The sequence below is a fragment of the Paracoccidioides lutzii genome (assembly GCF_000150705.2).
Source record: "Paracoccidioides lutzii Pb01 unplaced genomic scaffold supercont2.3, whole genome shotgun sequence".
NCBI classification, from domain to species: Eukaryota; Fungi; Ascomycota; class Eurotiomycetes; order Onygenales; family Ajellomycetaceae; genus Paracoccidioides; species Paracoccidioides lutzii.
Window position 1 is genome coordinate 1,198,121 of NW_015440949.1, and position 13,038 is coordinate 1,211,158.

The 13,038-nt window shown below is 45.4% G+C and overlaps 4 protein-coding genes across 4 annotated transcripts in view; 1 reads left to right on the top strand and 3 right to left on the bottom strand.

Annotated features, from left to right (window-relative positions):
* PAAG_11337 (hypothetical protein) overlaps positions 1-723 on the bottom strand; it is a gene marked incomplete at both ends in the record, with an annotated part of 1,432 nt that extends 709 nt beyond the window's left edge. Inside the window, 3 exons of the mRNA XM_015847005.1 lie at positions 89-415; positions 472-520; positions 601-723. Of these exons, the coding sequence (XP_015703427.1) occupies positions 89-415; positions 472-520; positions 601-723 (499 nt within the window). The remainder of the gene's footprint in view (positions 1-88; positions 416-471; positions 521-600) is intronic.
* Positions 724-2,979: 2,256 nt separating this feature from the next.
* PAAG_01685 (siderophore iron transporter mirB) lies at positions 2,980-4,912 on the bottom strand (the record flags this gene model as incomplete). The annotated part of the gene is made up of 3 exons (XM_002796631.1): positions 2,980-4,240; positions 4,333-4,620; positions 4,692-4,912. 3 exons carry the CDS (start codon positions 4,910-4,912, stop codon positions 2,980-2,982), a joined length of 1,770 nt encoding a protein of 589 aa, XP_002796677.1.
* Positions 4,913-5,266: 354 nt separating this feature from the next.
* PAAG_11338 (hypothetical protein) lies at positions 5,267-5,639 on the bottom strand (the record flags this gene model as incomplete). Its single annotated transcript, XM_015847006.1, has 2 exons — positions 5,267-5,488; positions 5,568-5,639. 2 exons carry the CDS (start codon positions 5,637-5,639, stop codon positions 5,267-5,269), a joined length of 294 nt encoding a protein of 97 aa, XP_015703428.1.
* A 3,108-nt stretch (positions 5,640-8,747) lies between these two features.
* PAAG_01686 (hypothetical protein) lies at positions 8,748-9,916 on the top strand (the record flags this gene model as incomplete). Its single annotated transcript, XM_015844412.1, has 4 exons — positions 8,748-8,772; positions 8,833-8,923; positions 8,988-9,547; positions 9,612-9,916. 4 exons carry the CDS (start codon positions 8,748-8,750, stop codon positions 9,914-9,916), a joined length of 981 nt encoding a protein of 326 aa, XP_015701320.1.
* Between the last annotated feature and the right edge of the window lie 3,122 nt (positions 9,917-13,038).

The following is a 13,038-nucleotide window of genomic DNA, read 5'->3' on the forward strand; positions in this document are numbered from 1 at the left end:
GCCCCCCCCCCCCCCCCCCCCCCCGGGGGAGGACATCCATACAATCCATAAAATAAAATAAGAGTAGAACACTGATTAATCGACTCACCCCGCTCCCCACCCCAACCTCCAGTCCCTTTAAATAACACACTTTCCCAAGAGCGAGTATACGCCTCCCCGCTCTCCTTCTGCTTCAGAGCATGCTCAATCTCCAATACTGTTCCTTTTCCTGGCCCCTTATCAAAGACATTTAGCACTTTAGAATGGATCTCCCAAGTTCTCCCCTCGCTTGATGGAGGCAAAGGTCGCAAGAATGTCATCCCGCGTCCACCGTCGACGGCTACGCCCCAGTCTAGCCTTGGGCAGCCCGGAGGCAGAGCGCGTGATGCATTCCGCGCGAGGAAGTCAACAGTGTCAATGTCCGTGTGTTTAAAAGCTGGTACGACTATGAATATGGAAATATAATATCTCGCCGGAAAGAGAACCACGTACTTAGCACGATGGGATATGTAGGGAAAGTTTGGAAGTTAGGATGTAGTTCCTAATTGCTCCAATTAACGATCTATTTATCTACATAGTTCTATTTATCGGCGGAGAAGGACAGAAAATCGGCGTACGTACATAGAGGAAATGAAGCTCCCTATTCGGCTGGCAACCAATGGTGTTTGCAAAGAGCAGCACATCGCGCTTCAGCCATGATGTCTTCTGCGGTGCATATTCGAATTGCGGAAAAGTGGTTGCCATGATTAGGAAGTCTGGTCCAAAGTGCAGAGGAATATGTCTATCCACATTATCGACAGCGGTGAATTTCACTCTAGAATGCACAGTTGCTCAATGAGGTAATGAAAATGATACCTACCCAGGTAGTCAGGTAGGTATTTTGATGAGACATGAATTATATAGCTAAACGCTAAGGACCTAGGTAGGTATTTGTGTACCTAGGTATCATTTAACAAATGCAGTTTCAAGTATATGCAAGTCATCACCTTGTTTGACTGCCCAGCCGGCAACAAAGCGAGGAATGCCCAGGTCAACATGCCAGGAACAGGAACCGGTTTCGGCGTGGCTGGTAATACACACACACACACCTGGTATGTATGGACCTGGGTATTGTATATGTATACTGTGTAATGCGTAATATTACTGTAATAGTTCGTGTATTGGTTATGACCACGTTGTTATCAGATCCGTAAAACAAGGTTTTGTCCGACGGATCTGATAACTTTAAAACACACTAAGTTTCGGCGACGTTTTAGTGTCAGGAAAACTCTTTGCTGAGTGGGAACGAACCAGTCAGTGTTTTTAACCTTCTGTTGCCCTTGGTCTCCCTCCACCCTTTTCGTTGAAGACCGGGAAATGTCGCGCGCTCTAAATGTGGGGGGTGGGGGGAGTTTTGATGTGGCATCTGTGAATAGTTTAGTTCTTTTTTGGCTGCTCACACTTCCACTTGATCAAAGCAGGTACAGAGTACAATGATCCGTGCATATGCGAGAAATAATAGGAACTTCTCTTGATCTTGAAAAATAATAACTAATAATAATACTAATAATAGTCAGCCTCCACCTTCGCACCTTAACGGAAAGTTTTTCACAGCCGGCGGCATGATGGCTGAACCAGCGCATGACTGTCAGAAAGTTTGTAAATTTCAGTTAACCAGCAATCCTTGAAGAATGATGGGACTTCTCTCACGTCGGGTTTCAACACCACTCCTTGCGCCAACTTTTCGAACCCAAACTTTGTGTAAGATGGAAGCCCAGCCAGCGTCGACTCGAGGTGGTTACACTGGTAACTAACTAGCTGCAACCTTCTCACTCATGTCCATCAGAAGTTTGCCGACTCCGCGACCCTGGTGTTCCATGTGCAACGACCAGAACAAAGCAGTCTCATAGTAAGTCAATTTAGTTAGTAGTTAGCAATCAAGCAGTAAATGGAACACTTCGGCACCCCCCAAAAATAACTATGCACAGATATGTCTCATTCCATCTAACCACTTTTCCCTCAACTGCCACTGAACCTCAAGAAGCCCTTCTGCCTCCTTCTAGCCGTTTTCTCACGACCAATATGCATCCCAAACCTCCATGCCGACAATCTTTCCTGTATCTGTGTTTACACATTTAAACGTATGCTAGACTGTGACAATGTGCCACCACTGGAGAGTGCTAACTGTATGTGTTGTGCGTAGCTTTTTATTTATTCTCCTCGGGTAACGGATGTCGAGGATCATGTCGCCGTTGAAGGAGGTAAAATAGGCATCGCAGACTGAGGTTATGATCGCGTTAAAGAGACTGCAGGATCAGTAGAAATGAGGGTAAAAATGTAAAAACTGAGGAGTGGAGAACAAAATGGGGGACGGACCATTATTTGGTTGTTTGGTTGTTCGGAAATAGGGGATTCATCATCCATAACTGGGCTGCATTGTTCTCAATCCAGATAGATTATGATTCCCCAGGAACAGCCACAACATAATATTATGAACGAATCCACCTCGCGAACTGTATGAATTTTTCTTCAAGGAAACGCGCCTCGGCCCTGCACTTCCAAATTTCAGCACCAAAATTTGAACGAAACAATAATTGAACTCAGGATCCTAATGCAGTGCTCTCCGTATTTCGGTATTATTACAACTAATTGATTTTTTGGGATGCTACCTCTGAAGACTTGTTAAAATATCAAAACAAAGTAAAATAAGCTATCCGACACTGGGTATGTGTGAAAAAGAGGGATCGCAGAACCCGGAAAGGACATGATTATTATGCGTAGCAATAAACGACAAAGCCGAAAACGAGAAATACGGAATCACCGTGTTTACGCCTGATTGAAATTGACCACGCGTTTAGTTGCTCGTCCAATCCTTACCAATCTCCTCAATCATCCCAGTGTAGCTAGACCTCTAGACCAAGTAACCAGAGAAGAGTCCATGGAGACCAAATTGCATTTTCTCGCGCTCTGATGATAACCCCCGCTGCACCCGTTCAATTGGAGAGAGGAAAGCTGGCCGCACTAAACGACACGGCCCTTGACCTGCTTGAAGTCCTTGACTTTGATATCTCTCCATACCATGGTGGAGACAAGGGAGATAGCCAAAACTGCCGTACCGCCGATGAGCATAAATTTTTGCCCATCGCCGTACGCCTTGCTGATGGCATTCCTTGCAGGGCTTCCAACTGGATACGACTTTTGCACCACCAAGTCGCCGTATATGAGGGTGGCGTTGGCCTTTTCCGCCTCGGGTAAGTACCCCGCTAATCTCTTGGGAAACACCCCAGTCCAGATCGCGGCGGCAACCGTTTGACCGATGGCGCCACCAACGCTGGCGAACATGCCTTCAATTGCAAGAACAACAGCAACGTACTGATGCGAAGTGGCGGCCATAACTGCCATCTGTTCGCAGATAACCAAAGTACCTCCAGCAAAGGCAATGAAAATCTGGCACATAATGATATACCCGATATTCACGTCTGGCTGGCGGAAATTTATCATGAGACCGACACCGAGAATAGTCAAAGGGACACCGAAATAGAGAGCAAGCCATTTAAAGCGTCCACTCCATCGGATTAAGATGCCCACAACGATGGACCAGAAGCAAGAGCCAATGCTGTAGATGTTGACAACATAGCTAGCCTCTGTAATTGTCAAGTCGTTGACGACTTGAAGGAAGGAAGGGAAGAAACTGTCCCAAATGTAAAAGCTGACGAATAAACTTGCGGCGAGAATACAGGCACCCAGGACAGTTCGATCAACCAGGAGGTTAAAAGGTATGAAGGAGACAGGGGCGAGATATTTCTCGTACAAGGCAAAGGCGATGATGAGGAGGCCGCCCAAAATAATCATGGATATGATCATGGATGACCGCCACCGGTCCTTCTGGTACGAATAGAGACTAAATGGGAGAAGGAACAGAGCCAATCCTCCAGCTAGGAGGATGATTCCAATAACATCAAACTCGTAAAAGTAGTGTTTGAATGACTGAGCAAAAGTACGGTTGTTCTCTCTGGAAGGCAGCAAGCCGGCCTTTTTGGCCTTGTTGTAGTTCCAGGTGAACACTGCGTACAAGGGAAAGGTGACGATAGGGGTAATGATGGAGAAAGCACCATATCCCCATCGGAATCCAGGACCATTCAGGAAGGCTGTCGCAAGTGGTCCACCAACCCAGACAGTGGCGATATAGGGTGACGAGATAAATGCAAACATAAGGGCTCGATTTTTCAACGCAGATGTATCAGCAATGAAAATGCCCAACGTGTAAGACATTCCGTTATACCTGACAAGAGACGCAATACCAATTAGTTTTTCACTTGAGGAAACGAGAAAGAAAAGAAGGAAAAAGAAAAAAGTCTTCAAAGAGCAGCGTACCCGACCCAGTAGAAGACTTGGGCAGCGGCATAGGTCTGGACGTTGTTACATCCAGCCATCATGATAAGACCGATAACCAGTGTGAAGGTCATCAAGGCGAAGCCTTGAGGTCGACCCCAGATATCAAGGACCTTGGCGAGTGGTAGCTTCACTAGACCCCCGATGATGCTCGACATAATACCGGTTGAGGCAGTCAATGAATGGTGTTTAAAACTGCTGGTGACATAAGGAAGGAAGGAATTGGACATTCCCTGCTGCATTGTGTCGACGAATGTGATAATCCATATCCTGAAGGATGATGTCAGCCATGTTCTAGCTACGAATAACGGTGGATTGAGCTAATGGAATGGACAACATACATGACATATGCGAAGATAAGATGTTGTGTGCTCCAAACCTTTGTCGTAGCCTCAATCTTGCGTACACCCTCCTGGGCGTCCGAGGAAATGGTCTCCTCATCGCTGGAGATTTCTTGATCTTCAGGAGAAGCTCCCACTTCTTTATCCTCTCCATTGGTGACGGGTTGCTTCTCAACCACAGGTGCAAAGGTTTGCAACTTGGAGAGAATAGTCGACTTCATGGTGAGGGGAGTGAGAAATCGGGCTGGGAAGTCGGGTAGAGGTGGAACAAAGACTTCAAACACGAAAAGGAGAGCAACTGGCGTGGCAAGGCCATTTTAATATGACTTCTCCAAAAGAGAGATTTCCTTAGGTGCGGAGCAGTGTCCGCCAGTGACGTGAGTGAGCTGTGATCCTGGTTTGTGTTTCTGGCTGCTTTTTCTGGCCGGGAAGTGCGATGTAATTCTCTGTTGTGACAATACCATACATGTACAAGGATATGCGGCACTAGGATCCCATCTGATAAGACCGATTGATAAGATTAGAGGTAAATACGTTCTTATACGGTATAATACATGTACTATACCTATACTGTATTACTTGTCTATACGGTACCGTACGTTGTAGCGTCCCTCGTAATACGGAGAATGGGGTTTGAAATCCAGATTTGCCATTTTGAGAATGGAGTTATGGAGGCCCACGGGAGGCTCAGGTGTGGAAGATGTAGGAGTGGTTCCAAGATGGATTGAAGCGTCTGGGGAACTTGAGGTAAAAGTGGATGGTCGTGCAAAATCAGAACTCAGCGTTTGTGCCGTATTCTACGGGCACGGCGGTTCTCTCACGTGATAGAGACCCGGCGCTGGACATTTGACGACACCGCCAGTTCTACTAAGGTACCTTCCATGATATCGATTCGGACTCCATCACAGCCTGCAACATGTTCAAATAAAGTCTTCCGGAGTGGGGCATAGTGCCATATGGAACTTGCGTTGCACAGTGCCCTATGATTACGGAGATCGCCTTCTCAATGATGTAGCTAGTTGTTTGACAGTAGAGAAACCTCGTTCTTTAGATTTGGAAATGACAAGTCGTCACATGGAGGTCACTGTACCAACTTTCGTGAGAATCTTTCAGTTATATGAGTGTTTCCATGAGCCATATGTTAGGACTGATTATAGGTAGGGCTCCTCTCCTGTTGTGTTATTCTCATCTGATATCAACCTTTCGACAACTACAGGTGGGTTTCCTAAGTAGCCGAAAGCATGGATGCAAAGACCACTTTACATGACGCAGTTTTGTAAGGGCAGGACGAAAGAGCACATTTCAAAATCAGCAGTGATCCTGGAAGAGGCACCAGAGTGCGGATGTTGCAATGATCAATCTTTGTTAATGGGTATTGACGGTAAGTGGAACGAGCTGCTCTGTCCACGGCCCACGCTCCCGAGGATGATATTAATAAACTGGAGCACGAATATCGGAGATGTGACTTTAAGTTTACCCACAGAGCAGGCAGATCATCAAAGGACACAGTGGTTGCGGTCTACAATACGTTCCAACCATCCTCGTCCGTTCATAGTCAAAGCTCATTCTTTATTATTTTTTATAACCACAGAAATTTCCGCCTTTGTGTTCTTTTGTCAGGTATTTGACGGATGAAATGTTCTGGGGTATGTCGGGATTCCTTCCTTGAACGCTAGTTTCAAAGGCATCAAGTCAGTTTTGTTCAGACACCAAGGTTTCTTCTCATCCTTGGAAGACCGGCCAACTGTTTGTTTGGAACATGGACAGTCTGTCAGTGTGGACCGCGTTTCCAGCGACCCCGACAATGAGGCATTCAGAATTCAACAAACCTCCAAAAACCACAAAAGTTCCCAAATCACTTCATGGAACCTACTTTACGAATTCAGCCAGTTGGGTGCCAATATGTTTCTTCCAACTTCTTCCATCATCACTTAGGGTTGTACCTGGTTGATGCGTTTCCAGTTGAATTGTGCTCGGCACACCCGTGTAAGCTGCGTTTATCTTCTGCGTGCACATATAATGGCACAAACACTATTGAATTCGTTAGACTGGATGAGTCCAATGAGGAGGAGAAGGATGTGATCTCATCCATTGAGGTTTCATGCCTTTCCAGTCCAGGGAGGATTTTTCGTGTGTCGGTTATGTGGTTACGTATATTTATCTGATCATGTTCCTGCACAAGGCAAGGCGCAAGAAGCCTTCCAGAGGTTTGACGTATTTGGGCCCCAGTCAACCTACCGAGGTATTTGTTGATATATGCGATGAAAACTAAAGGTGGTTGGACTTACATATCTCAAAGGGAGGTTTTTTCTTCAACCACGGATACATTTTCTCTGGTGACTTCAACCCCGAAACATTCACCTTGACCCCTTCAATGACCTATCTTCCGTCACTTTAACTACTGAGATGTCCTCCCCCACCACTTCGACCACTTTAACAGCCTTCCCATCATTTCAACTACTGAGACGTCCTCTCCAGTGACCCCAACCCCTGAAACATCCACCTCAGCCACTGAGAGTATATCCGAGAGCAGCGCAGCCACTCCTGCAACCAACCTCTGCCACTGAAGGCAGCGCAAACTCCTATCCAGCCACCTGTGCCCCTAAAACAGCCTATCAAGTCACCTCTGCTCCTGAAAGTGCAACATCACATCTAGCCAGCTCTGAAATTATTGAGATGTCGTCTCCCACTACTTCAACAACTTCAGTCACTTCAGCTCCAACGCCAGCACTGTCAGCTAACCTCTGGTTCTTTGCTCTTCCCTTTTAATCTCCTATGATGATTCGAGATATTGTATGAACGATGTGAGAACCTTCAAGCATGATCATCATCTATCGGTGCAGTGACAAGCTTGATTTGCGAAATGCTCAAGATTTCATTCCGTGCTACAGAGTCAGCATTTAACTTCCACTATGCATCCGCCGGGCTTGCAGATCAGTTGAGTGGAAAAGAGGTTGCGGAAGTTTGGAATGGAGCCATCACTGATGACCACATCCCTACGATGAAAGCGTCCCCGTACTGGTAGCGACGGTCTCGGTATTTTTCTGGTACACTCTGAGTAATGAGGTGAGAACAGTTGTTACCTGAAGAAGAGGAAAGGGGTTAAAAGGTCGGCCTAGAAAGCTTAAAGGTTAAGAAATAGTAAAGTTGTAGCACGTTAGTTTTTTCTTTGATTATCGGGTGCTTATCGAGGGTATATCTACTACGCTGGTGGAAACCAGCACGTAGCTACCATGTTTCCTTTGGTGTCCTATATTACTTCGCCCAGCTACCCATTGCAAAAACGTTTGGGATTAGAAGCTACGTTGCAGACGCAAAAAGCAATTATAATGTCTAGAAGAAAAGTATTTACAGTTGTTCTCATTTTCCCATGTGCTTGACTTCACTTTGCCAGACATAACTTAGCAGACGGAAGTTCAACTAACCCATTGTGGGTATTTTTTGACAACCTATGAGTTTCTCTCGCAAATAGGGGGTTTAATAATACACTATCATCATTTTGTTCCTTGGATCAAAGCATTGTACATACAACTCGTACTTTGTGTTACATTCTGGAGAATCTCATCTTTTCAAGAAAGGTTTGCCTTTGCCTTGTAGATGGCTGGGCAATTGTGGCTGAGCCCAAGATGGGGGACGTCTCTGGGCGGATTTTGGCCACACTTATCTCCTAATCGGGTATCGAGCTACTCCAGCGCTGACTTTTATCCTATGTTCAAGGCGGGACTGGGGATACCAAAGCAGCAAAACTGTGCTGGAATAGTAGCATCAGCATCTTCTCGCCGGCGAAACATGCTGAGTAGGCCTTGGGTTCCTCTCCCAGCAGCGGCCATTATCTGGCAAAAGAATGGACGCGGCAAAAGAATGGACGCAGCATGCTCTGATGCAGGGGGTTGACCGTGAGAGCAGAGCCGACCTTGGACAGAACGGTATATAAATGACAGGAGACAACCTCTGGCAATGGCATATCATTTAGTATTGTGAGATCCTTATATGCATTTTTTATTTTTATTTTTATTTTTTATTTTTGAAAACCGCAATAATATTTGCTTAACAGCCATGTCATCGGAGCTTAGAGCTGAAGGTAAAATGCTTACACCCACCTGGTAACTGAGACACAGAGGACTAAAATCAGCATTCTAAGATGTCTACCATTACTCTCCAAACAGGAGCGCTGCCATCTTATTCACGGTGGCCTATGCCCTTTCAGCGGCTTTGCACGAGTGGCAGTATAGGTGAGGCCATCCCCACCGACGCGTCACAGTCTTTGGGCTTTATCTCATTCCCATCTCTCCTCAGAACATCAAGGCCCCAAAAATTCACGATCCCATTGACGCTGGGAGCCGTGTTTTCGGCAATTGGGTTTTTTCAGCGCTCACTCCTTGCTTTTGGCTTGGGAAACACCAAATCCCTTTACATCTTCTCCACCATGTTCATCCTTGGTGCGGGGCCGACTTATGCTGGGGCCGACTATTTTATCTGTGGACGCCTTTTTAGCTTTGTTCCATCTGTCGCGCCGATGTCTCCAATCAGGGTCGTCCGTACCTTCATTGCATTTGATCTCCTGGCTGAAATTTGTGTCTGGGCCGGCGCCGGGTTGCTTGCCGGGGCAGGCACCGACGCGGTAACACGTTATAAGATTGGGCTAAATTTGATACGGGTTGCCGTGATTACCCAGGCAGTCTTGTTCGCCTCCTTTGTGGGTGTTTTGACATTGTTCCATGCTAGGATGCGTGCACTTCGTGCAAAGTGGCTCGTTTCTTCGAATGGTGGTACGAAAAGAAAGCTCATGACGGTCGTGTATTGTCTTTATATTTCGTCAATATTGATAATTATACGATCTGCCTACCATATTGCAGGTATTTTCTTTATCTTGAACACTTGGGCAATAATCTTTCCAGGCTGACATCTTGTTACCTCCAGAGACATTTGTTCCGGAGGGTCACACTTTTCGCACGACAGAGGCACCTTTTCTCATATGTGAGGCGCTTATAATGTTTCTTAACACCGCCATGTTTAATATATTCCATCCTGGCCACATTCTCCCCATTGACTCCCGCATATATGTGGGGCTCGATGGACAGGAGAGAGAGAATGAAGCAATCGAAGGGGCGCTGCAAGATTCACGGCTGCTCTCGCAGAAGATTCTGGATCCGCTCGATATCAAGGGGTTGTTTGTCAGGGATAAGACAAAAGCATATGATCCTAGTGAAGATTTGGAAAGTTAGTCACCCATCCCACCGGTTTGTTTCTAATTGGAAGCTAAGTGTGTCGCCTTTTCGGCATTTTCAGTATATTCATCCTTTCTTAAGTTTATCACTTTACTGTCATTGTTTCCCTGTCTCTATTTTCTCTGCATGATACATTTCCCTATTTTATATTCTACTGATGGATTTAATATATATATATATATGTGAGATTGGCTCTATATGCAGAGCATGCTGCATCTAAATCAACTACTTCCAGTGTGATACGCGAAAAGAAAACATCGGACCCCTGGGTCTGAGGTTGACGTAATAGCTAACACCAATTCTCTCTATGGAAATGATAACCGAATCATATAATTGAAAAACCTGCGATATGGAATAAAGACTAATCTTGAAACAGAGTTTGCAAAAGGCAAAGAAAAGGAAACGGCCACGAAAACAAGCGTATATGTGGACGAAACAACTCAAAAATGAAGTCAAATTTTCATCCGAGAATACAATTCCCCCAAAGCTAGAAAGGCAATATGACCCGTGGCATGTGCTTTTTAAAGATGTTTCCACAAATCAAAACGCTTGACATGCATAGTAAGGGGCAGTTTCGTTTGTACCCAGCACCTGCATCCGAGTTCCTACTAACAGATGACTCGGAAAAAATGGGAGGATGCCGGGTATTCCTGTATCGGATAGAGATATCTTGGAACTGGGATAGCCTTGGCTAATCTCAACCAAGGTTAACAGAGACCTCGCGGGGTGGCAGCAAGGGATGGCTTCGCGATACACAGAGAAGCAGTGGACTCATAATTCAAAGCAAAAACAAGGGGGATCTCCCATAGTTCTAATTCAGATATAGAGACTTGTGAGGACAGCGAAAGTCATGGAGAGGGTTAATGTCAAACCTCAATTCCAAGGTGGTTTGTCACCCTGAGATACGGTTTGCTCGGATGGTGAGTCACGGACACGATGATTTCCATTCATAAGCATGTGTCTACCACTTCACACCAAGCTCCCGGAGTTGACGCTCTCTAATGGGACATGATAATTTGAAAACACAACATCTCCAGTCGATATTTTGAAGATGTGCAGGTTTTGAGTCTCTATGTCTAATTTTGTGAGAGGAGAAGGGAAGACAACAGAGAATAATCAATTCACGCAACTGAAAAACAGGGGGATTCGATTTGAACGTGCAAACAGAATAAATGTAGGGTGAGGAATATATCTGAGAAAAAAAACAAGTAAAGAGGAAAGAGAGGTAATGGGAGTAAAGTCAATTGGAAGATGCTGTCATGTAAAAATAATGGGGATAGACCGTATATCAATCAAAAGGACGATTTACCAGCTGGCGGGCCTGAAGAGGCGGATGGGCTATGAATGCAACCTAAGTCTGGATATAGGTGATGTGTTTCCAGCTGCCTGTTAATTGCAGCAAATTTGGGAATTAGTAGAAAGAGCTAAACCTCTCTTTACCTCTCTCTCGCTGTGAGAAATGGATAACTAAAAAGAAAAAGAAAAAAAAAAAAAAAAAGGCACAGAACTTTATAACCGAGGGTTCGGTTCCCTATGGCCCTCCGTATGTAGTAGCTATTACTAGGTAAGGAGATGACTAGCTCTCCCGCAAGGAAACACGCTGGAGTGTGTACATACTACACGATACTAGATCTAATAAGCTCCACACGAGGCATGTACATATGTTCACCGTTTGATCCCTTATCAAACACCGCGAAGCAAGGTATATTCATCAGCAGTAAAAAAAATATTAATAATAGGTAGTATATATATGTATATATATATACCACCTACATGCAGCTGATGAGCGGGCGCTGAGTTTCCTTGTGCAGAAACGAAAACGCAAAACAAACGTGAGAAATGAAAATTTCAGAATGTGGAGTCGTTGAGCAACAAGATCCTGGTACTGGTGCGGGATCTTGTTCAAGCTTTCGCGCTCGGTCTCAATCTGGTCATATCTCCAGGATCAAGAGTCAAAAAACCAACGAGGTTCCAATGAGGGAAGTCAACAAGAGTGTAAGAACAAGCGAGCGAAAATGAGCAGAGGGGAGAGAGGGTTGTTTTCAGTCAGCAACAGTCACATGTTGGCTGTTGGCCCCGTTGTTTTGGTTTGGGCGGCGCCCTCGGAATTCGCTCAAGCTCCGGGAATATTTTCCTTTTTCTTTTTCTTCTATCATTTGCTTTTTTTTTTTTTTTTTTTTTTTTTTGTTTCTTGGATTTTTTTTTATTTTATTTTATTTATTTATTCTTTTTTTTTTTTTTTTTTTTTTCGGGTGCTTGTCTTGTTTCCAAAATCATACGAAGCGTATACGAGGCGGGAAAAGGTAAAATAAGAATTTCATATTCATATGGCTGCGCATGTTTGCCGTGCCGCGGTATACGATGCGCAGATTTGACACAAACCGCATTATTTATTGCTAGGTTTTTCTTTTTTTAAATTTCTATTCTTCTTTCATTATTATCTGAGAGCCCATCAGAGAAGAGAAGAAGAAGAAGAAGAAGAAGAAAGACAATAATTCAGGTATCCCCGTGAGGCATGCCAGGAACAATGGTGTTGTCGTTGGGCATTATTATACGGCGAGTTCACAAAAATTAGTTAGGCACAGTGACACGGACAAATTTAGGAACCTTGGGAGCCCTGTGGAGCTGGAGCTGGCTGATTACCAATGACCCGTTGCGGGTGGGGGCGTAAGCTGGGGATGTTTCGGGTATTGGTTAGGGCGCGCAGCCGGAATGGCAGACCGCCCAATCGTCATTATTCACTCACATTTCAAAATTAGCATATTTGCGATTTCCCAGACCTTGTTTCTCGTTCTGCATCCAGGACTCCCCAGATCTCGCTAGTAGTTCCCTCTCTGTGCGAAAGCTGCTCTGTAGCAACCAGTAGGAACCTCAGGCTAGTTCCAGTGTTTTTTTTGTTTTCAAGAGCGCGCTGTCGCTGGTCGGGGACTTGTTGATGATTAAGTTGGCGCCTGTCACCGTGTGATGTGATTTGCCCCAGCCCCAAAGTGAATCCTGCCCCCGGCCGGCCAATCAGAGGCGTTCCTGGATCCCGGGGGAGGCTGTTGCTTAGTCAGCCAACCGTTCGCCCTTGGGGGGATTGTGAAACAGCAGCCAACCAGCGGTGAGGAAGGGATTAC